Below are 23953 nucleotides of genomic sequence, written 5' to 3'. Positions count from 1 at the left end.
GCCCTACTCCAGGAACCATCATATTTAATAGTTGTTGCCATCGCAGCAGATCCAGCTGAAGCACAGAGACTGATGGCTGCAGGGACCAGGAGTGCTCTTTCTACCTCCCAGGTGCTTCACGTGGCACCCTGCAGGCTTTAGCCCTTCCCTGGCCCGCTTCTGGCAGGGACTGAGCCCCACCACCCTGGGGCGGCCCAGCCCTGACAATGCCTCTGCCACCTGCAGCTGGAGGGAGAGGGGGAAAGGGGCAGAGAAAGTCCCCCCTCCCAGGGGTGTAGTTACTGCAGGGAGGTATTTGGGGACACTTTTCTCTCTCCCCAGGGCACAGATACAATAGGGGAGGGATGGGTGGGGGGGGCAGAGGTAGGGGTGAGCTGTCTCAGCTCATCCTGGTGCTACCACGCCTCTGGCAGAGGAGGCACCAGGCCTTCCTCTGTCACCCCTACCCAGCAGCCTTGACCCCAGGGTGGTGATGCACATCCAGGGCAAGCCAATCACCCAGGCATGAGTCAACACATGGGTCTTGTTTGCTATAGCTGCTGTGTCTTCGTACCGTGAGAGTCTGAATCCCCTACCACTGCATTAAAAAAGATCACCCCAGAGGGGCGTGACGGGAAGCTGGGCCACAGCCACAAGGAGGAGATGCTGTCACCCCAGCTTGCAGCAGGACAGGGCCCAAGCACGCTGCTGCCCACCCCTCCGCTGCTCACAGGCAGAGCACCCAGCGGGTGCTTCTCCAATAGAATAAACTAAGAGTATTTTGTACAATAAACACAATTTGTCCAGCCCTCCCCCCTCCCGTCTCCCCCCAGCCTGAGGAAGGGGAGTCATGAAAAAGAGGTGGCGCTCCATGCCCCGGGGAGCCCTGCCACAGGCCCACTCCTCCTCCAGGCTCAAAGCAGCTCTTGTCCATGCATGACACGGGGAAGGGGCGAGATTGCAGCCCTGGCTGTGCAGGAGGTGCTTGTGCCAGCTCCTACTCCAGGTAGATGTCCTCCGTGGGGCACGTGTACTCCACATACTCCGTGTAGAATTGCTGAAAAGCCCTCCTGAAACACAGCACCGAGCAAAGCTGAGCAGCATCCTCCTCACGAGGCATTTACAGAGCCTCACTCTCCTTCTCACCCTTCCTCCCTACCCTGCAGCCGGTTTGACCCTCCAGCCCCTGGCCCCTCCTGCATTAGCACCCAGAGCTGCCATCAGAGCTGCAGGGTCTCCATCCTCACGCTGATCGCCTGCACAGCGCATGACTTTCAGTTATCTGCCTGCAAAGCCTTGCGCTGGGACTTGTTCCAGTGCTGTCAGGAATATGCTGCCCATAGCCCTGTCAGCCCTGGCTCTCACCCCAAGCCTCTCACTTGAGGGAAGAGGTGCCAGCCTGGGGCCAGGTCCAAACCCCACATATATGGGGAGATGGCAGGATTCAGCCTGGCTGCCTCACTCCTCCTGCCCTTCGGGAGCAAGCAAGCCCCTCTCTCCCTGCCCAGCCAGGACTCACCCTACAGACTCCGCCAGTGGCTTTGTGGACTCCTCCGAGACAAAGACATGACAGGCAAATCTGTGGTCAGCAGGGTGCTTGGTGATGAACCCAAAATATCTGAGGGTAGAGAGAGTGGGTGTGACTGGACCAGCAGACAAGCAGGTACAGGGACCCCAGCATCCCTGAGGTGTACCCACCCTTGAGCATAGGGGTTTGGGATCTGCACCCCCACCAAACCCTAGTAGCCACCAGCTGCCATGGCCCATGCCGAGAGCTGGGATGTAATTCCCACCCAAAGGCTTTTTCATGAAGCTGCAGTGCTGGACTCAGTGGGGAAGAGGAGCCCTCAGGACTGGGGCACTGGGAACCCTCCCCTTCCCAGCCCCAGTTGTGCTGCCCCCAGGGATCAGGAAGACAGCAAAGCCTCTGTGCTGAGCTGCTGACATTGAGAGCCACTCCACACCTCCTTATTACTCACTTGTTGTTCTTTGGATGGTACCCACAAAAGGAAATGTTCTTCAGCTGGAAAAAATGGCTACACTTGTTTACCTGGGAGGGAGAGAGAAACGAGCTGTGAAAGCTGTCCTCCCTACCACCCTGTGGGGCAGCCGGTCTCTGGCCCCTGGAAATACACACTTTGAGCAGCAAAATGAATTGGAGCCTGATCCTGGGCTGCTCCCAGCAGCACTTTCAGGATGGCCCCAAGCACCTGCACACAGGGTGCTCTTCCAGGCAGCCCTGCTGGCTCCCACCCCGGCTACCTCTACCTCCAGCAGCTCCCACGGGGCTGAGGCCCTTGGTTAGGCTGTACTCAGGCTAGGGTCAGTGCTGCTGTTTGCCCAGTGCACACAGCCCTTCTCCCTCACTTAAAAAGGCTCTCAGAAACACCAGCAGATAGAAGGTGAATGGATAACTTAGAACTAAATATGTCATTCAAGGCTGGGTATTCAAAGAGTTTCAGCCAGAAATGAGAACTTATACAAGTTTAAAGAGCAACCAAGTTGATGGCATCCTCTGGATACAGGCAGGGCTTGTAGAAACCCCAGCCCAGCACCCTGCCACAGCATCCACAGCCATGACGTACTCTCACCCGTCAGCTGTAGGGGAGGTTTTCCAAAGGCTTGCTGCAAAGCCCTCACTTGCCTCTGCCCAGCATCTTGCCGTGCTTTGCTAGGCTACTTACGCAGAGCGCTAATCAGCAGCCTGCCAAAGCCAGCTAAAGAGATTACAGGGCAGGTCTGGAGGACACCACTCAAAATAGCCGCAGAAAGGTTTAGGAGCAGCTGAAAGATTACTGGCATGGCTCAACTCGCAGCATCCCAGTGCAGCAACGTTCTTGGCAGCTGTGAGGGCATCAGCTGGTCGTATGGCCCAAAGCTGGGAGCCTGTGGGTTGTGAGGGACCCTGAGGTGGGCCTACAACCCTGCTGATGGTGTTTCTCACACCCTTAGACAGGTGGAAATCCTCCATTTTCGTACGCAAACATGACGTGTAGCACAGGGGACATGAGCCAGCAGTCAGGGAAGGCACGAGAAGAGCGGGGAGCTGGGCACTACCTTGCTGTGCTCCTTGGAGTCATCAGCTTTCACAGCAATCTTGACCCCGCGCACGCTGATCTCCAGGACACAGCTGGAGGGTGGGTTAAAGTGCACAGTGAGGCGGCGCGTGGTGGCAATCTGGTGGGGGAGAAGACACAAAGAGAAAGCCCTGGCACTTGTGAGCAGTGATGACGGCTTTCCCTTCCCTTCCCAACTGAGGCTCTGCCCTGCTGCCAGGAGGAGCAGGTGCTCCTGCTCCCAGGCACGGGGTGGGACACTACCTTCTGCATGGCCGCACACAGCACATCATTGCCCTTATGATAGGGAACCTGCACCGAGCCAAGGAACTTCACTCGAAACTGGTCCACCCAGTCGCTGCTCTTGGCCAGAGCTGGAAGAGAGAGCACACAGCAGGGATCGTCTCTGGTGACCAAGGATGTGGGACGAGACCCACCTCACTGCTCCATATTCCCACACCTGCATGTTTCCCTGCCCAGGGAAGGCTTCCTGCGGCACCAGGTGCCAGCTTCCAGCATTGCACCAGAAGCTGCCCATCGCTGCCTGCTGGGTGCCCAGCTTGGTCCTCCCTCCATCCCACTGCTCAGCACCAGGGTCTGCTCAGCAGAGAGGAGGGGGACAGAAGATGGGGGATGTCAGCAGGCTGTGCATGGAGGCTTGGTACCTGATACATGGTCTGGGTCCTTGGTGACTTCGATAGCATAGTAGGCAGGAAAAATGCCCCGGTCACCCGTCCGCATGTTGTAGGCCTCGTACCAATAATCTTCTGCCTGCACCTCCACCAGCAAAGGATCGTCCACCTCCAGCTCCAGCTCATCCGCGTGGCGAGGCACAAACCTGGGCAGGGAGGCACTAGCACCCAGCCAGCCAGCAGCGCTGGTGGCCTTCTCACTGGCACACTGCTGGGGCCAGGGACAACACAAAACCGACCACCAGCCCAGGCAGGCAGCACGCTGGCAGGTGTAATTAGCCATGGGGACCTGGGATGCTGAATAAAGCATCTAGGCAGGTTTAGGCTCAGAAGGTGGCAGCAGCCTGGCACCTAAGGCAAGGGTATGCCCATGGCGTCACCCGTGCTGCTCCCCAAAGGTCCCGGCTGCCCTCAGAGGTCTTGTCCCTGCAGCAGCCTGGGCAGGTGTTTCCCCAGGGCAGGAGACGAGCTATGGGCAGTGGTTTGGTCCCCCGGGCTTCCCAAAAGCTGGAAACACTGGGTTTTGGGCTGGTCCCACCACGGTGGCACGGTGGCACCAGCTTTGCCCCATGAGAGGCTGGGGACACTGCTCACGCCTGCAAGCTCACCTAAAGACAGCGCGGTGGGTCTGCTCCTGCTCCTCCCCGTTGATCATGCAGGAGAACAACCCAAATGACTCGGCACCTGGGGACAAAGGCAGAGGGGGACAGCTCAGCGTTGGGGGGTCAGCACCACAACCAAAGGATGGACATCAAGGCAAACCGGCCGCTGATGCTCCTGGGCTGAGATGAAGCCACGTGGTGCCACGTGAAAGAAAGGCACGACTAGAGCTGGTCCCCTGCTGGGACCACAACCTCCCTGTGCCACCCTGCACAGCTGTGACCGCTGGTGTCACCAGCAGTGTGGGACCAGCCACACTGCAGGAAGCCCTGCCCACTGGGGCATGCCATCAGCCCCAGTGCTCCTCCAGGCTCAGGGAGGAGGGGGACACTCCAGGAGGGATGCTGTCCCTCTGTGAGACCCCCAGCCTTACCCTCAGCACAGCCATACCTCAGGCTAGCCAAAATAGCAGCCTGAAACACCCCTGGCCACCCCCACCCGCAGGTCGCAAGGCTTTTCCAAGCCCCCCCCCCCCCCCCCCCCCCAATTCCCAAGCCACCAGGGATGAAGCCACAGGCTGCAACTAGCGGAGCTGGGGCTGGTGCCTGCTGGTTGCCCTGCCCCCCCACCTTGCTGTGGGGCCCTGAGTGTGCCCTCAGCCTCATACCAGGAACAAGCAGGGCTGCCTGGGCAGGCATTCACCAGCCCACCTCCCCCCGGTGCCCAGCACTCACTGGAGGAGCGCGCCCGGCCACTCATGAAGACGTTGAGGAACTTCTTGGAGAAGTGGATGTCTGCCTCGGGGGTGGAGTCCTCAGAGAGGCAGACTGAGTCACGCTTCAGTGCGTCTGCGTCCTCCTCATACTCATCGCCAATGGCCGACTCGTAGGGCGAGGAGACACAATTGTCATAGACGGTGGCCGAGTCGCTCTCGTCACTATAGCCCGAGTAGCACTGCTTGAGGCTGACCAGCTCCAGCTGCACGTTCTCATCAACCACCAGTGTGTACTTGACCGAGTCGTAGGAGAGGGCACTGGTGTCCGAACTCACCGAGGCTCTCTGAAGGTTGTGCCCTGGCCGGGAGCCCCCGCTCCCACCACCACAGGAAGCCCTGGGCAGGTTTGTCTTGTCAGGGGAGGACATGTAGTCCAGCACCTCGTCCTCCTCACTGATGGAGGGGTTGGTTTTCCCTGCTAGGGCCGAATAGCCAGAGGTGTCGATGTCGGAACTGAGGGACATGCGGTTCTCACTGGACTGAGACAGGAATGGCTTGTCAGTCTCCAGGGGGTCTGAATTCTTCTGCACGGGTGTCAGGTAGATCTCCTCTGTGGCCTCCAACCTCACGTCCGTCTGGTAGTGGATGCGGTCCCGGTGGGCCTCGGGGCCCCTTGTTGTCACCACCACCACGCTGGCACCATGCGGTGGGGGCCGGCTGGTGGCCTGGTGCTTCTCGGGTGGCCGGGACAAAGCGACACAGGTGGGTGCCATCTGGGTGGCCGCTGTGCGCCGGCACGGGCTCTCCGTGGACGTGCCCCGGTCTTTGGTGGAGGTTGTGCTGTTTTGGTGATTGACCTCATCACTCAGGCAAATGTGGTCATGGGGAGGGGTCTGCTCACCTAGAGGGGGAGGAGATCAGCATTGACAGCCCTGCAGAGGGTGACACTCCCTGCCAGGGAAGGTGACCAGGGATGCCACCCAGACTCAAGATGGACATGCACCCTGCATCCATGTGGGATGTTTTCCCCAACCTCCTGCTCCACCACCATTTGCCCCAGGCTCCTGACAGCTACGAAAGGGTGCAAGGAGCTGCCCCTGGCCAACAGCCCAAGAACTCACCTGTTTTCAGAGGGGACGATGACCGGGACACCCGCTCCTGCCAACTGTGCTTTTTCCCCAGAGAGTTGTTATTCAGAGTGTCCTGAGGAGAAGAACAAAGCCGCCTTGTAGCCCAAACAGTAAACAGCACGTGGCACAGCAGCGCCCATCCCTCCCCGGGTCTGCAGCGCCCTGCTCAGCTGCCCCCTTGCCTGGGCACACAGGCGCATGAGGTGCTTGGGGGGACCCCCCAGTCAGCCCCACATCTTGCCACACCACTGCTGGGAGAGCTGGCACGGCAGCCAAAGCAGGGCAGGCAAGGAGCCAGCTGGGAGGCAGATGGCCTGGCCCGGATGGGTGTGCTTGTCTGCCTGGGAGAGACTCAGATACAGGAACCCATGGGTGGACGGTCACAAGTCAGAAATTCAAGACCTGAGCCTGCCTGGCGCCTGACTGGGCTGGGCAGGCATGATATGCTCCCATCCTTCAGGCCCTGCCTGCCTTCAAGCCACTCAACGTTATTAAATGGGGGAAGTCCCAAAGGCCAGGGGTTGTGCTGCTGCCCAGCTGGGAGCCAGCTACTGGATAGACTGATACCTGCTACTGGAGTCATCCATATTGCATGTATATAGGGGTATAAATACGCAGACACACAGATATGTGTGTATACATGCACCACACACATATACAGATACCTATCTATACATGCAGATGCACTTATATACATACATAGTCTACTAGCAATGTCAATCCTGATGAGCTGGAGAGGTGAGGCAGGATTGGGCCACCCGTGCTGCCCATGCTCAGGCAAGTTTCTTTGGGTGCTGTGCCCTGCCTGCCTTGCCCTGGGTGGATGGCCATGTGTGAGCACACATGTGTGCGCACCGGGGAACACACGCTCAGCCTCACTGTGAGACCTGGGGACAGGGAACCACAGCGGTCTTGTGTCTGCAGGGCTGGGAGAAGAACCCTCCCTGGTCCCGAAGGTGTCCCTCTAACAAGAGCCCTCCTGCTAATGGGGGCCAAGTCCTCCCTGCTCATTTCTGCAAGGGTGTTTCTCCCCCGGCTGCAGCAGTGCCATTTTCCACACAGTTAATTCTTGCTCAAGTACTAAGCCCTGCTGGGACTGCCTGGATTTTCTCACAGCCTTATCACCAGACTGCAGTTATTACCAGCAGCGCAGGAGCTGCCTTGTACTTAGTTTGCTTCCCCACCAAAACGAAGTAAGCCTTTGCCCTGAAACTCCACCGAGTTGCACACTGCTGAAGCACAGCTGCCAGATCCCTGCCTCCACGCGGGAAGGGGAGAGACCTCTGCTACAGGACTTCAGTGACCTCTCAGCACGGCCTCTGCAAGCCCTTCCTGTGCCAAGGCAAATAACGGCATGTCCCCTCTTGCCTTTCCCAGGGACACAATGGGCTGGGACGCGGGCCAGGTGAGCTGCCGCAGAGATGGCCTCTGTGTGTAAAGTTCCACAGGGCCAGTGCACAAGCCAGCCCAGCTACCCAGACAAGGACAGGAGGCAGCAACCGAGCAGGCAGAACCCAGAGTCCACCCATCCTGCAGGACCAGGGCACTCTGGGATATGTAACGCACAGCCAGGGCAGAGAGGTGCTCACAAAATCTTAGAGGATGAACACAGCCAGTCCCAGCAGCTGTTTTCCCCCTCCTGGGAAGTTGGGGATGCTTCTCTCATCCCAGGCCACTTGTCTTGGATGACTCTCACAGAGAGTCCAGCAGCAACCAAGACAGCCAGCTCCCGGCCCCGAAAGGAGATGCTGGAGCAGAGGGTGGGATGGTGCCCTGCCCATGCACACCCTGCCCAGAACGAGGAGGCTGGAGACACAGGAGGGCAGCTCAGTGCCCTGGCTGGGCATTCAAGAGAGGATACGTGGCCACAGTCCCTCTTCTGACTACCTGCAGGAGGAGGGAGCTGGGCAAGCCAGAAGGGTGCAGGAGGGTCTGGCACAGGTGGAAGCAGATTTCAGGCCGGTCCCCAAGGGATGCCCTGCACCCTGTCCTCTCCTTAGGGCACCACACATGTGGGCAGCAGTATCTGCCTATGGCCAGAGGTAGCCATCCAGAACAGGCACCCCAAGAATCTTACAGCCAGCCTGCCTCCGGCACTTCTGCTTCTTGCTAGATGCCACCGACAGCGCTGCCCTCCCCGGCCAGCCATGCCCCAGCCATGTGCCCCCATCCCCATTGGCTCCAGACTCCCGCTGACAGCCACAGCAAAGCCCCCACCTCCCGTTGCAGGCCTGCTGCCATCCCTGGACACTGGTTGGGAACAGCTGCCCAGGAAGGGGCCTTGCTGTCCCGTCCATCGCCCCATCCCCCTGCCCGTGTCGTCCCCCCCCACCCACCCCCAGCTGGATGTGGCTGCCACGTGCCACTTGCTCCTCAGGGCGCTGCATAGGGTGGGACAAGGCTGCTGCTGTTCCTTTGTCCATTATGCTCAGTGGGACTGCCCCCCTCCCCAGCCCTGTTGCCTTTGTCGCCAGTGCCAGGTGCCCTGAGGGCACTCATCCTGGCTCTGTGCCTTCTTCCTCCTCCTCCTCCCACCCGTGGCCTCAGGCAGAGAGCTGGCATCAGCTGCTGGTGCCGGGCTGGTGACACTCAGCTCCAACTACTCCCCATCTGTCACCCACAGGGACACCTGCCTCTCGCTTCATGCTCCTCAACCGAGCGTCACCACGATGAAAATCCTCCTACTTGGCAGAAGGCACGGCTGAACGCAGGAGGGTAGCAAAAATAGCCCTGTGTGCCATGCATCTTGCATGGGTTCGTGAAGTTTGCAGGAGAGATGGGGCAAAGGGATTCCGGCTGCCACACAGAGGGTCAGTGTGTGGCCACCAAAACACCGCCTGCTCGGGTACAACAGCAATGCCAAGGCTGCGTGGGGTGGGCAGTCTTGGGGAAACCCATCCAAAACCTTGTGCAAAATCTGAGAGCAAGGGAGCCAACAGAATGTCCTCATCCTCCCAGCCACCATTTTGACCATTGCCATTCTGTCTCTAATTTTCGCATGGGGTGCTGACATTAATGCTTCTTTTGCCAGGCACCGCTGCTGAGATGCAGAGGCCACCGAGTCCCCACCGCTGGACGCAGGGCAGCTGGTGTCGCTATTCTGTCACAGGGGCTGGAGCCCAGCCAGCTGTTGGCCAGCGGTGCCAGCCTGGGCTCACCGGCCCCGCGGCGTGGTGCCCTGTCCCAGGGCGATGGCTCATTCATGCGTTTGCCATGCCACACCTCGCTTCCTCTCCATCCCCACAGGGACTTGTCCCTGCTCCCACCTGGCCCTTGTCCCACAGGCTCTGCTGGGGGCACAGCTCAGCCCTGCCACACAGATGCCCCGTCCTGGCAGGTTTCCTCCCCACTTCGGGGGTGGAAGAAGGAGCCCCCCCAGCCCCTAAACCCCCCCATCCACCCCCTGTGGTGTCCGGGCAGGGGCCGTGCGGGGGAGGGGGCACAGCCTGCAGGGGCTGGGGCCCCCAGACCGCTCCCTCCGGCTCAGCGGCAGGGACAGAGCCTGCGCTGGGCCCAGCCCGGGGATGAGGGGGGTGACGGGCAGGGACCTCCCGGGGGGTCGCGGCCCCACCGGGCGTCGCGGGTAGGAGCAGTGGAGCCTCTCGCCGCCATCCCCCCCCTCCCTTCGTCCCTCCAAGACAAAATCCCCCGGCGGCGGGAGCATCCCTGCCCCTCCGCCTCCCCGTAGCCCCCCCATGCTCGCTCGCCACCCCGCCATCCCGGCCTCACCTGGCTGCGAGGCACCTGCGGGAAGAGGTTGAGAGTTGTGGGTCTCTTCGGCTTATAAACGTCCGTCGTGCCGGCCGGGGGTTCCGTCTGCAGGGGTTCAGGTGCCGCCTGCTCCTCGGCCGGCGCCTCCCCCGCCGCGTCGATGAGGTCGAGCTGGAGCATCTCCGCCTGCAGCCGGCCGGCCTCCCCGCCGCCCGCCGCCCGGGCCCCGCCGCCCGGCCGGCTCACATGGCCCTGCCGGGATTAGCAGCCGCGATCAGGCCACCGGGAGGGAGGGACGGACGGACAGACGGACAGACGGGCTGGCAGCCGCCGCGCCTCCCGCCAGGGCCGGGGAATGGGGCGGGGGAGGGAGCCCGTGCAGCATCAGCACCCAGCGGCCTCTTCCTTTTAAAGGAGCAGGGATGTTATTCCCGAAGCCAGCGAGCCCCGTCCCCGCCTCCCCAAGCTACACCCACCCTCGTTCCCTGTCCCCCGGTGAGGGGACACCCCTCCATCACCGCATTCCTGGCAGGTGCCTGCGGGTACGTGTAACCATCGCGCCAAAGTGCACAAATGTGCACGCCCAGGTTTTGCCTCGACACAAACAGGGCTTTTTTTTTTTTACAGTGAGAGCAATCATTCACTGAAACTACCTCCCCAGAGTTCCTTGTCGTGGGAGGTTTTCAAGGCGCGACTGGACAGGGTGCTACATAATCCCACCTAGGCTCCCTTTCCCACAAAAGGTTGGACTAGGTGATCTTTCAAGGTCCCTTCCAGCTTGGGCTGTCCTATGATTCTTCCTCCCAATGCAGACCATGCCCTTTCTTGGTTCCTGTCCTGGCCACTGGGGCTCATCCAAGAGCACAATTGCTTTGGTTGGAGGTTTGGCCCAACCCCTGCCTGAAGCAGGTTGCTCAGGGCCTTGCCCATCACGCCTGAATATCCTCATGGACAGAGAACCTGGAACAGTGCCACTGCTGTACTACTACTACTTTTTCTCTCTATAGGGTTGACATTTTCACTGTACATCTCTGAGAGGAGTCAGGCTCCTTCTTCCCTGTAACGCCCACTAGGCAGCTGGCAACAGCAGTTACGCCCCTCCTTGGCCTCCCCATCTTGGACACGCCTCTTCTCATACACCCTGCATTTGTACACATCGGGATGTGAAGCTGCGCAGAAGGGATGCCCGACAAGAAGGGATGCCCGACAAGCCGGCAGCCTGGTGTTAGCTTTCCAGTCACCCGCGGGCTTTGGCCAGGAGCAGCCCCACTCTTTCTCCTTGCCCCCTCAGAGCAAGGTGGCCACCATGACCCATGAGAGCTACGTAGAGAGGATGCCCTCATGGCTGCATTTCTGGGTAAAAAGGCACTGATGTCCCCCCAGGTGTTTAAAGGTCAGCGGTTTCCTTCCCGAGCTATCTTCCTTGCAGTTACAGGAGCTTGCACGTGCACAGGTTGCTGCAGCCAGCAATGACGACTGCAACTTGGCACTAGTGAGTTGAATTCCCTGTGTTATCAGCTGTTTGTGGTGACTGGAAACTCATCAGCGGGCAGAGGTGGAGAAGAGCATTTTTTTTCAGGTAATGCTATCTGTGTCTCCAGCTGCATAGAGGATGCCCTTTGAGCAGTGGCAGAAGAAACGGCCCCAGCAGCTGTGGCAGCCCCTCTGACAGCTCTTGCTGCTACCAGCTTCTAAAATGTTGGACTAAAGGCAGCACAGGCAGGGCTCTGCCTGCTGCAGGCACAGTATGACCCCTCTCATGGGGGCCATTTCACCCCAGTTTCCCTGCTGCAGCCCTGGCAGGTACCTGGTGAGCACCTGGTAGAGCACTGCCACCAAAAACCATCCTCTCAAGGCTTTAAACGTTTAACTCCTTTGTTTTTAATGTCTGCCTTCACAAAAAGTTCTGTGTTTCCGTGGCAGAGCTAAATAGATCATACCTAGCTAAGGTCGGTGTGTTTGAGTTAGCTGGTGATGTTCAGACTAGACTGCTCATGATGCTGCCTCAGTAAGCCTGTAGCTGAAGGAATCACTCAGAAAACTCACAGAGGAGGGGAAGTCCCAGAAGGATGCAGAAAAACAAAACACTACCTGTTTTGAAGACAAGTACGCTTAGGAGGGATGCACCATTCCAGGTTCAATAGCTAGGAGGAAGCTACCACTTATTAATGGACTGTAGCACAACAAAGTGATTTTGAAACCACTCAGCAACAGATCACCTTACCATCTGAGCGGGACCTGCGGTGATCTGCAAAGTGAGGGCAGGGACTAGAAGTTGGGAAGCCTTTCTAACTGGAAGGACACTGCCCCACCAGAACAGGTTGCTTCAGCAGCCCTCTAGGAACAAGCTCGTGTAACCTAAGGCCAGCCTGAGTACACTCATGCCTCAGCACAGACACAATGATGAGGTGACGTCCCAAAGTCCCTTCAGTCTGTGGGCACCAGTGCCTGAATCCTGAGGTAGGATCTACACAAGATGCATACCTGGACCCCAATGCAGTTACAAGGGAGGATCTCACCTCCATTACAGATCCGTCCTGGAGATGGTCGTGACACTAGCGTGCTCCTGCTGCTGCTACCTGCCACACACACAGTGCCATCCCAACGGTAAGAAGTCCCCGTGGCCAGCAACCAGTCTCTGATGGCCCTGACGCTGTGGTCCATGGGCCCCAGGCGTGCCGGGGCAGCTCGAGCGCTGCTGCAATTGCGAGATGCTGGGAGCACTGGTCCATCCAGGGGAACCACCTGCATGGGGGGTGCTGTTGGCTCCAGGAAGGGATGGATGCTGCTCACTTCCCAAGGAATTAAAGGCTCTTGCAAGGGGAGAGGGGTGATATGCGAGATATTGAGTGACCCTGGTCTGTACCCGCTACTGTCAAGCAGGCGAAAGGCTCTTCCCTGCTCCCCCGCCCCTGCACTCTTCCCGGTCAGAGGAGGAATGACAAAACCTTCAGCTGGGAAAAGCAGTTTATGAGTATGGGGAAGGAAGGGGGACTTGCTGAGCAGAGGGGACAGCCGTGTCCCCTCTCCCTACCACCCAGCTGTGACTTCTTTGCTCTGCCTTCAAAGCACCAGGAGAAGCCTCTCTGCCCCCAGCCTGGCTCAGCCGCAGCTGGCAACGGATCACAGAGGCAGCTTCATGGGACAGCCTTTGAAAAGCGGCCTGGAGTGAGCAGCTACCTTGCTGCTGCACCACTTACTCCCAGCCCACGCAGCCAGCTCCCCGCCAGTCCCCGGTCAGCAGGTTAGCTGGCTCACGGCAGCTGCTTCCCCCTTTGCAGTGGGTCCCACTGGCCTTCCAGGGGCAGTCGCTGCCAGAGGCATGCTGGATCAGTGACGGTGAACATCAGAAGGAAGCCTGGCATTTCCAGCCATCTTATTATGCTGGAAACCCAAAGTGTTTTGGGTTTTTTTCTCCACGTATCTGTATCTTCATGGCTGGCTCAGGCCTCTTCATGCAGACCATGAAGGCTCAGCACAGCCCTATATTGGCTCTTATCCTTTGGGCACTTGTTCTCATGGTCACAGTTATTTCCAGGAAGGGTATTAATTTTTCTTTTTTTCTTTTCTTTTTTTTTTTTCAATATTGCGTTAACTGTTTTCTGCAGCTCCTCAAATACAGATGTGGCACTGAGCCTTTACTATAGCTTGGTTGTTTGCTGCGATCCATCTTGCTGAAACCAGGGACAGTCACCCCAGATTTCCAAGCCACCAAAGAGCGGCCAAACCCGAGACAAAGGCCTGGTGCTTCTCTTGCAACCGTGCACGAGTGCCCCGCAGGAGCTGGCTGCCATTTGGTAGGTGGGGGTGGCGTCCCTCACCCTGGTGGCCCCCGTTCCTCTCCAGCCAGCCTCCTGCCCTGCCGTTCAACTGCCCTAAAGGCAGCTCTGCTCCTCCACTGAGCATTCTCCGCAGCCCACCCCTCGCTTTGCTCCAGGCTTTCATTCACCCAGGATTTCTTGTGGAAATTAAGGGGTATTTCAGCCGTGTTTGGGAATATTCCTCATTCTTAGTACGTGGTCTCCTGTCCATGAGGTGTGGTCCTTGTCGTCGTATAGAATTCCTTTTTGCACAAACATCAGTCTATGCCTCCTTGCAGTTTCTGTGTGTTCAAACCACTATTTCTAGCAAGCTGCTAAAATAGCTGATGATGAAGTCATCTTTGTTTTTCCAGGACCAAAAAAATCCCCAAACCCCCACCTCTGTTTGGGTGTTGAACTCCACACAAACCGCCTATTCCTGCCACTGGGCTTTGCCTCCAAGCGGCTCTGCCCAGACACCCAGCTTGCCAAGGTCACTGGTCATCCCATTCCAGCAGCCGCCTGCCCAGCCTTCTGGCAGGGTTTGTCACCTTGCTCTGTCTGTGTGCTTTTCTGCCTGCTACTGGGGCACTTCCTGCACTTGCCCATCTCTCCAGAGACTTGCCTCTGGGTTGGGAAGCTCAGAGTGGCTGTACGCCCCCAGCCCCATGGCTCACTGCGCTCCCCAGAGCCTCTATTTCCCCCTTTCCCTTTGCTCTCTGCTCTGGTGTGATCTGGCAAGCTGGCAGCTTGCTCTCACCCTGCATCCCTCGCTCCATCACCGGGCTTTTGCCAGCCGCCGGTCGCTGCAGGGACGACAGGCACCAACCCTCCACCCTACATACCACGGGTGCTCTGCGGCACCAGCACCAGGAGCTCGATGCAGGCAGTGGATCAGCGTGGGGCCCCCCTGGCCCCAGCCCCAGCATTGGGCTGACTTGCCAAGTCAGCCGTCCCCACGTGATGCAATTAGCTGGCTGATGCTGGCCGTGGGTCATTACTGATTTGCTGGCCCCTGTGTGGCACGCAGACCCAGCCAAGCCGCTCCCTCTGGGCCTGGCTGCCTCCATCAAGCAGTTCCTGCAACCCTGGCACTCCGAGCTCACTCCGGACGGCAGCTGGGTTGGAAAGCTCCCTGGCTTTCGCCTTCAGTGTTTGGGATTGAAAAGCCCCTCTCACCGCTGTTGCTGTCACCGCTTTTGGTTCTGTTCCTTAGGCAATCCTCTGTGTTCCATATAAACCATTGGATATACTTTTAGCAAGCATTTTTTTTTTTTTTGAGCGTGATAGGCTTCTTTCTTTGCTGTGTTTATGAATAGTTCATTGCTTCCCTGGGAGAAGCCTCGCATCCCCCTTCCACCCTAGCAGACTCTCAGTGCACCCAGGCATTTATGCAAAGCAGCTCCAAGCCATCCCCAGGGAAGACGTGGGGCTCACTGCTGGAGTGTGAGCTCTACTGAGCGTCAGGTCTCTGCATCGCAGTGCAGGGACACAGAAACCCTTCAGTAAACTCTTTTAAATGGATGAAACAGTATATTTTTCCTCACCCTCAAGGAAGGGCTGCAGCAGTTGAGCTGCAAATCGCCTCACACCCCTTATCCTCCCTGCCAAACCTCAGCCAAGGGCTGGCAGTCCAAAAAGGAAAGGCAAATCCTGTCCTGATAGCCCAGCGGTGCTATCAGCAGCGGAGAATTGGGATGGCTAAGGGGAAGCATCCAGCAACACACTCACAGCCCCTGGCTGCCTCACCTATTGCAGGCAGGAGGATCTTCCCGATGCTGTGCCCTCACGGACACCCAGCACAAAGGTTTGCCTTTGGTTTTGCCTCCAGCGTTAGCCCTCCTTCCTTCAGCGTACACAGCCCACGAGCCCCAGGCTCTCCGTGTCCTTCCCTGGCCATAACGTCCTAGAGCAGGAGGCAGCTGTGGCTGGAGCAGAGGTGTGGAGCAGCAGCCCTATCTCCAGGAGCAGCCGAATTTCTGCTGGGAAGGTCCCAAATTAGGCCAGGGAGCACAGCAGGACACCTGCACCTCCCAGGGAGGAGATCTGCCTGTACCCTCCTGCCTGCAACAAGGGATTCCCAACACCACAAATTCACTGTCTAATTTTAAATCTGCAAAACATTCCTCTGCCTTTCCCCTCCATGCTGGGTCTTCACCAGTTTTGCAGAGGAAATATTCTTCCTGAGGGATGAAATGATTCTCAAACCATTTGGTTGCTTCTCCAGTATTTGCATCTCTTTAGCATGAAACACATTGGCAAAATCTAGAATCTCTGCATGTTTCCAAACCCAATGTAATTCTCAATTTATCTCCATGTCTCTGCTCCCATGGCCTTCTCAGGCAGTTCAAATAGTGGTGTTAACCTTGCTGGGGTCTCCACAGTGTGCCCCAGCATGCTTAAGGTGGATGGGAGACCGACCTGCAGTTTCACACCTCCCTTTATTTATTTCACCTGCTGCCTGCTGGGGTTGGAGCCACTTCCTCCATCCCCGTTTCACTGTCACGCCAGGTCTCCCACTTCCAAAACACCTGACAATGGTTCCTGCTAAAGGCAGGCAGAAGTAATGCCTCAGGTGAGCGGAGGAAGGCTCTCACCATGCCAGCTCAGCTGCATCTGCAGGTCCAGGGATGCACAGAGGGGCAAGAGGTACAGCCTGTGCAGGGCCCTTGGTGCCACCTTACATGTGTTCCTGCTTCCTGAGGATGCCCGTTGGGTGCCAGAGGCTCGCTGGCCATCCCACTCAAATCGGGGGCACGCCCTCAGTCACACCCAAACCCTTAGGCTCATCCCCGAGGAATGAACTCAAGACCCTCCAGCACAGTGGGGACCAAAAGGTACTGGCTTTGAGATGCTTTTTTGTCCCCTGGGTTTAGCTGGGTCAAAAAGGGTCTGTGCTGTGCCGCGATGAGGAGGGGGCACTGCCAAGCAGAGGGGGTTGGGGTTGTGGAAGTAAGGAAGCATCACTGGCCTGGGGATCTGGTGGCCCTGCACAGGGGCTGCTGGCCCTGCCAGCCCCACCAGCATGCTCTGCCTACCCAGTCTCCCTCCCCATCCCCATCATGCTTACTCGGGTGGCCAGGCTCTCCTTGCAGTGCAGGCTGATTCCACACTCGTCAGTGATCTCAGAGAGGTCTTCATCGTCGAACTCCTCGAGGCTGATGTCATGGGTGAGCCTGGAGGGAACAGAGCCAGGGTGGTCACCCACTGCGCAGGCGGCGGGCAGCAGGGTGCAGGGCAGCGTTCTGCCTGCGGGCAGGGAGCAGCATCGCCCATGGTGGGAGAGGTTCTCCCAGTCTTTACTGGGTAGAAAGACTGGGAAGTGGGCTCCTTCTGGAGGGGATGGGTCTTTCGCCACCAGACAGCTGGGCTTGGCATGGTCGGTGTCTGTGGGGAGGCAGGAGGAGCTTGCCTCAAACCAGCTCCTGCCTGACCGAAGCCAGCAGGGATGTGCAAGTTGGGAGAGGACAGGACAGATGGCACATCCAGGTGTTCCCAGGAGGTTTGGCTTCCACCAGCCCAGACAGATTCTGGGATTGTCCCAGGTGGGCACAGACACCCAGCAGGCAAAGGCCAGGGTTACAGGAAGGAGAAGGGATGGGGGTCCTGGCAGGGCACAGCTGCAGGATGGACCCCCTGGGATGGGCGACCATATCAAGACCCCCAGACCTTGCAAGCACTGTAAACCTACCGGCCATGGCATGTCCCAGCCCAGCTGCCTGCAGTAAGAGAGGGCAGCAATTTTCCTCTGTGCCAAAATTACTCCCCAGGGCGGCTGCGGGCATCCCTGCAGCCATTGGTGCTGCCAAGCCCACCCTGCTGAGCCCACCTGTGTGGCCTCAGGGGTCCCTTATGGATGTCAGCCCCACAGGCTCATTACACCCCATTGAAAAGTTTGCAGAGATATCCTTTTAGTGGCTGGAAATGTGCTGATGGGCAGGCTCTTCGCATGCTTGCTTGCATCCCTGGGGGGACAGTGAGGCGCTCCTGGCTTCTGTACATTAAAACATTTCTCTGTCATGGTACCGCAATGCTCTTCTTGCTTATTCATTACCGCGGGGGTAAATAAAAGAGCCCAGATTGAAAGCCCTCTGCCAACCAGCTCAGTCCCCTGAGTTTGTCTGGAGCAGCCATGGGTGCTGCTTTGTGTGCCATCATTTCCATTTGCTCCCAGCTCCTCAGGCTGGGAGGTACTTGGTGGAAGAACCATGCCAAGCCAGGCACCCCTCTCTAGCTTGGCTGTCACAGGTGGAGAAGGAAGGGTGACCTGCAGAGCTCCCACACCTTGGGGCTCCCCCGCTGCAGCAGCATCAAGCTGGTGCCATGGAGGGGTAACAACTCCCTTGTTCCAGCCCCCAGAGCTGGGAAAGGAACAGGAGAAGCCCATGGGGGAAGCAGCATCTCCCCTCCATGTTTCTGAGGAACTCCCCAGTGGGCTCCTGAGGTGAAAGTGGCCAGGAAGAGCTGTGCCCATGGGGACAGCCCCCAGGACATGCATTGGGGGGGTGGGCAGGGACACAGCCCCTGCTCCAGACCCGCCCCTGCCCTGAGGGAGAAAACGAAGAGCTGGGGGGAGGCTCATGAGGAGCCTTCAAAGCACAAATCGATTTCTTCTCTGGTTACATGGGTCGCCAGGGTGGGACACCATCAGCTGCTAATGCTCGGTGCCTCCACCCGCCCCGGCATGGGAGTGCGGTGGGCACTGCAGCATCTGGCAAGAGGCACATTACCGAGGGGCTCCCTGGCTCTGTGATACCCGTTCTCGGGATGGGGACAGCCAGCCCTGCTCGCACTCTCAGGGATGGGGAGGTGATGCGCAGGCCCTGCGCGGAGATGCCGGTGCATGGCAGGATGCGGTGAACCGCCTTTGCCGCTCCAGTGCCTGGCTGCCATGCAGCCCCCTGCGCAGCTGGGAAAACTTTGGGCTCAGCTGAGTGACAAGTTTGCTCCTGTCCTGCGGCTCATGGAGAAGGGCAATGCACCCAGGGGTGAGGGGCTGCCCCTCGTCCCTGTGCCTGCCCACGGGGACAGCCCCCCCCCTCCCCGAGGCCCGGCGGATCCCCTACCATTTCTCCCACTGATCTTCCAGCCAACTCTCCTCCTCGGTGCTCGACTCCATTTTCAAGGGCAGCTGCATTGATGAGGACCCCCCTTACCTGGGGGACACACTCTCACCCCAAAGAAGACCCCAAGGCCCAGGGTGAGGAGGGATGAGGGAGGTGACGGCAGAGCCCCAGGCACCCGCTGTCCCTCTGCCTGCCCCAGCGCAGTCCGTGGCTGCTGGCGCTGCTCTGTCTCCTCACTGCGCAACTTGGGGAAGCTCATTAAAAATAGATGGAATCAGCTGTCCTGGAGGGGGGAAAAAAAAAATAACCTCCCCAGCTGAGCCAGTGCCAAGTCCCTGCACTCTGTCGGGGATGCTGACTGCCTCCGCCTGCCAGCCAGCCAGCCCGGCTCCTGGTCCTGCTCCAGCGCCTGTTCCCCAGCACCTGCAGCGGGCACAGGGGATCTGCTTACCCCGGCACGGGTGCCCACACCACCCAGCCTCCTCCTGCCTTTGCAGCACCCCTGGCTGAGCCAGGGACAAGGGGCTCTGCCCTTCTCTGCCCCGCGGCAGCGATGGGATCCCTTCCTGCAGGAGGAGGGAGCATTCATCCGGCTTCTCACCAAGTAGAGCGGGGCCGGCTCACTGACGCAAAGGCCCGAGCGTTTCCAGCACAGTGGGGCCAGCATCGCAGCCAGCTGCATTCCCTGAGCAGAGGCAAGCAAGAGGAGCACCTTCACCAAGGGGCAAGCCCAGCTGCCACAGAGCAGTGCCAGGAGTGCAGCCCCTTCCCTGTCTGCCCCACCTAAACCCCAGCCCTGCTCCCGCCTCGGGCAGGGCCACCTCTGAGCTCCCCCAATCTCTAACCCCTTCTATCCCAAGAGAGATACTTGAGAGCTGCTCTGCGAGCTCCCACCCCTCATCTGCTGCTGAAGGAAATACGGTCTGTGAGTGATGGGTGTATCTCCCACCAGCCCGACCGGCACTGCCAGGTCCTTGGGACCCAGCTTTGCCCCCAGCTGGGTTAAGCTGGGTGATGTTAGCAGAAGTCCGGTTCACCTGGTGGCCTGGACCACTCCGCTGAGCTAACCTGCCACTGCACCAGTGCCATGCCAACGGTGAATGTCACTTGTGATACCGTGTTCGTTGTCTCTCAGCTCCCTGATAACAGTATCCAGGGCTCCATCTTCCCTATCATCAGCTCTGCCTAGAGGCACTTTTTCTGCTTGAAACCTCCTCGCTTAATGCAATGAATAAAGAAATCTCTATCTCCATATCGTTCCCACACTTTTCTCACATGGATGCTCCAGGACTTCCTAGGAGATACAAGGAAGGCTATCTGTTTCCCCCGCCCCATTCCCTGTGCTGGAAACACCCCAGCCTTTCTCTCTTGCTTCTCAAAGAGCTTAAAAATACCAGCAAAATGAAACAGCTCTGACTCTCCTTAGCTCCATCATTGGCAGTAAAAGTCTGAGCAGGACCTACATGGGTATTTTGGCCAACTTCCCTCCCCAGTGGCAGCAGCGGAGGCACGGGTGTCACTGGTGTGCCACTGCAGACGGGCACCATGGTGTCGCAGGTATGTGGGAGGTTGCCCCCCAGACGTGAGGGTGGGCAAGCCCTGCATCTGCAGAGGTTATGGGTGCTCTCCTGAAAGCTGTGCCGAGAGGCTGGTGGAGGATGGCAGACTTGCCGAATGCATGAGAACTGATAAACTCAGGACACCCAGGAACTGTGAGTGACGGAGCACACGTGTCCGTGTGAGCACAGGCAGCCGTTACCTGGCCTTAGCAGAAGCAGCTTGATCACAGTCCTGACAACTGCCTTATAATCAAGCCTGGCTTCTGTGCCTCCCTCCACTCCATCCCCTGCCAGGGAAAAAAGTATTTCCAGCTCCTCCCCAGCCCACTGCCACTGCACAGGATTTTCCACTCGGGGACTTGGCCAGGGCAACATGGCACGATGGAGCTGGGGGCTCCAACAAGCCTGGCTGGCTGGGCTAGGCTCTGGTACTCTGCTCCCAGGCAGCGCTGCGTGGGAGTCCTGTAACCAGCATCAGTGGGAAGGAAAGTACTATCCCACATTTGGCTGGCACCAGGTTTTTTCTTCCATTGCAAGAGCCACAGAGACTCTTTTATTTGAACCAAGGAGAAGGCTCCTCTCTCTCTCCATCAGAAGAAGACAGCCCTTTCATCTCCCCTCACAAGACAGGTAGCCCCACACTGAGACCCAGCTCATTGCCTCCAAACAGGCTCCTCTGATGGCTCCACATGAGCGCAGCAGACACATTAAACAACCCATACTGCTGGGACTGATTTTTGCCTCAGCCTGAAGGTGTTTCCTTGAACTTCCTGAGGAGATGGGGAGGTCTCCTTCCCCGGAGACACCCACCCTTCCCAAGGCCCCAGCAATGACATAGGAAAGGGCTGTGTTTTCCCACAGAGCTCCTTGAGGAGTGGGGTAGTTTCTCCCCTCTCTCCTGATCCATGCAAGTAACTCCCCAAGGGTTTCCTTCCCTAGGAGCCTTCCTGCCCCAGCAGCTAGGTGGATTGTGGAAACCAGAGGGAGATAGAGGAGATCGGTTGCTGATCCCCTCCCCAGGCCCCAGAAACATGAGAGCCATGCTCCGGTAGGCAGTGGAGCAGGGCGAGAGCTGCAGAGCCCTGCACCCAGCTGCACCCCAGTTGTGCCAGTCCTTCCTGCCTCCCTTGTATTGGCAAGAGGGACCACCACTCCCGGAGAGACCCCAGAGGGCCCCTCGCAGAAAAGCTTGGCCCGAAGCACTGGCAAAGCTTCTTGACAGGGTGAGGAGCAGCAACATGGTGTCCCAAAGATGCCGAGGAGCCTCAGCAGGGCGCAGCCCTGACCGCACGGCTTTGGGAGGCTTAAGGACAACAGGGACACTGGATGAGAAGAACTTTTTTACTGCTGTCTCCTAAAATGCTGCTGCTCTTGTCATGGTAAGCATCCATCTCTGGAGGTTGTCCTGGCTAAAGGAGGGCTCACCTCACCATGCTTCTCCTCCCACCTCTTCTCAGACAGCACCAAACCATTGCTGGCAATGAGGACCTGCCAGAGCACCGTCTCTGGCCACCAGAACTTCAGACCCCAGCCCATCAGGCCACTTGCTGGCCAGGACCAAGTCACCGCTCAATTCAAGCCACCCCAGTCAACTAACACTTAGGCCAGCGCATTGCCGCTCAGGGAGCTGGAAGGGCAGGCATGCGTACCAGAGGGCTGAAATACCTCATCTGGCAAGCAGCAAGCTGGGGGAGAGGGCAGTGCTCACCTGGGGCCTCACCGCCAGCTGCGGGCTGATCCCTCATCCTATATCATGCTCATCGTTGCCAGCTCCAGCTCGGCCACAGGGGATGGCCCATCACTGAGCCCCCACGGTGGGGATGCAGGTCCTGGGACATGCACAGCCCAAGCTGTGCGATGTAACTCAGCTTGCAAATGTTGTGCAAGCAGGGCTCCCTCCTCGCATGCAACTCCCTGCCACAGTGTTGCCTCTGGTCTGCCAGACCCTGCCCCAGGCTCAGGGACATCACCGTCATCTCCTTCTGCTTCATATCTCACACCCTGAGCTCAGTGCCCAGGGAAGATCTCGAGCTCCTGCCCCAACTCCCCATCTCTCCACCCAGCTGCACAGACACGGAGGTTGATTCTTCCCCAGGGCAGGCTACCAGGGTGCTAGGCTCCCTTTCTGAAGGTCAGAGGCACAGCAAGAAACAGCACCTCATTCTTCTCCCAAGGTGTTACTGTTTGCTGGGGAGCAGGAGGGTGCCCAGGGGACAGCCGCTGCATCCAGACAGCACAGCGTTGCAAGCCTGACCCTCTCATGGGCCTGGAGCTTCTTGGTGGCTCAATCTCTGGCCCCCCTCGGTGGCCAAGCCCCTTCTCCATGGTGGACATTTCCAGAGGCACCATTTAATTGTGCAATGTTGCAACAGCTCCCAGCAGCTCTCGCAGGCAGCGCTGCAATAGGAAGCAGCTGCTGAAGCCCTGGCACCGCTTGGCAAAGGGGCTTCAGGAGCAGACGAGTTCTTCAGGGGTAAATTGCCTGAACATCCCCATAGCTCAACTGCACCTGCCTGCTTCCTCGCCTCAGGGCCTGGGGCCTGCCAGAGGCAGACATGAGCTCAGCGACGGCCCCAAGTGTGGACCAGCCCCTCCTCTTCCTCCCCAAAATCTCACCACACAAAGCAGCCGGTACTGATCCCTCCTTCCCAGCCAACTCCCCTGCAGCACCCCTGGGTGCCAGAGGCGAGCAGAGTGCAATGGCTGATGATGGCACAGCTGCCAGAAGCATCAAGCCTCCCCCGGATGGCAAGCAAGCAAAGCCAGGAACCGCACCCGTGGGCAGTGGCAGACGTCCCTTACCTGCCCAGCGCATCCCCACTCCAGAGCTGCCCTCGGGAGGCACCAGAGGGTCCGAAGCCCCTCACTCCCACAGGTCAGCACCTCCAGCCATCCCTGGCCTGGCCCACGCCATGGGAAGTCCCCATGAGCAGCCTCGCTGGGTTTCGGAGGAGAGACAGCCCCCTGCATCCCAAATCAATGGAAGCACTCTGTGCTGCTGAAAGGATCAATTCTGGCACTCTCCCACCACCTCACTTGGGGTTAGTTTCACAGGGCTGGGAAGGAAGTGGGAGCATCTGGGATTTCTAGGAAAGGGCTAGAAAAAGGCTTTCCTGGTGGTGGAGAAAGAAATGAAGCTTTTTTTTTTTTTTTTTTTTTAAAATGAGGAAGAGGTGTTTGAAGAGGAGATAAGGCAGGTAAGGAGGCTGGGGGGGGTTGGAAGGGGACATGGGGCCAAGCGGGGGCCTGGCAGGAACTGATATGGCATATGGGGTGAGGGCCGACGTGGGCTTGGGGGGGAAGGGCTGAAGCAGTGTTGGGGGGGTGGAGTGATGTGTGGGGTGGGGGTTCAGGGGTGCCTGGGGTGGGGGGGCCGAAGGGGTGTCGAGGGGAGGCGAAAGGATGCGCGGGGAGGAGGCGGGTGGCAGGGGATGGGGAGCGCAGCGCGGGGCGGGGGGCAGGGGCAGCCCCGCGGGGATCCCGGGGCTGGGGGAGGGGGGGTGTGAACGGCCGGTACCTGAAATTGGGGGGCGAGGCGAGGTGCAGCCCCAGGAAGGGGGAGGAGGCGGGAGGGGATGCGGCTCCTTTCTCTCGCTCCGCCATTCTGTGGCTCTCTCCATGCAGGCGGAAGGCGGGCGGGAGGGA

At 58.7% G+C, this 23953-nt stretch overlaps 1 protein-coding gene across 1 annotated transcript; it reads right to left on the bottom strand.

Annotated features, from left to right (window-relative positions):
• Positions 1 to 7: 7 nt before the first annotated feature.
• On the bottom strand, positions 8 to 23953 carry MAPK8IP1 (mitogen-activated protein kinase 8 interacting protein 1). Its single transcript, XM_064462544.1, has 12 exons — positions 23826 to 23953; positions 16754 to 16859; positions 9902 to 10135; positions 6164 to 6245; positions 5062 to 5943; positions 4336 to 4411; positions 3701 to 3873; positions 3300 to 3409; positions 3037 to 3156; positions 1959 to 2029; positions 1499 to 1597; positions 8 to 1049 (listed from the first exon to the last, which is right to left on the bottom strand). The coding sequence occupies exons 1-12, from the start codon at positions 23909 to 23911 to the stop codon at positions 977 to 979; spliced, it is 2112 nt and encodes a 703-aa protein (XP_064318614.1). The 5' UTR covers positions 23912 to 23953; the 3' UTR covers positions 8 to 976.

Source organism: Phalacrocorax carbo, chromosome 10, assembly GCF_963921805.1.
Source record: "Phalacrocorax carbo chromosome 10, bPhaCar2.1, whole genome shotgun sequence".
In the NCBI taxonomy this organism is placed as follows: domain Eukaryota; kingdom Metazoa; phylum Chordata; class Aves; order Suliformes; family Phalacrocoracidae; genus Phalacrocorax; species Phalacrocorax carbo.
The sequence above is the reverse complement of the archived record's forward strand: the minus strand, read 5'-3'. Positions and strand labels throughout refer to the sequence as shown.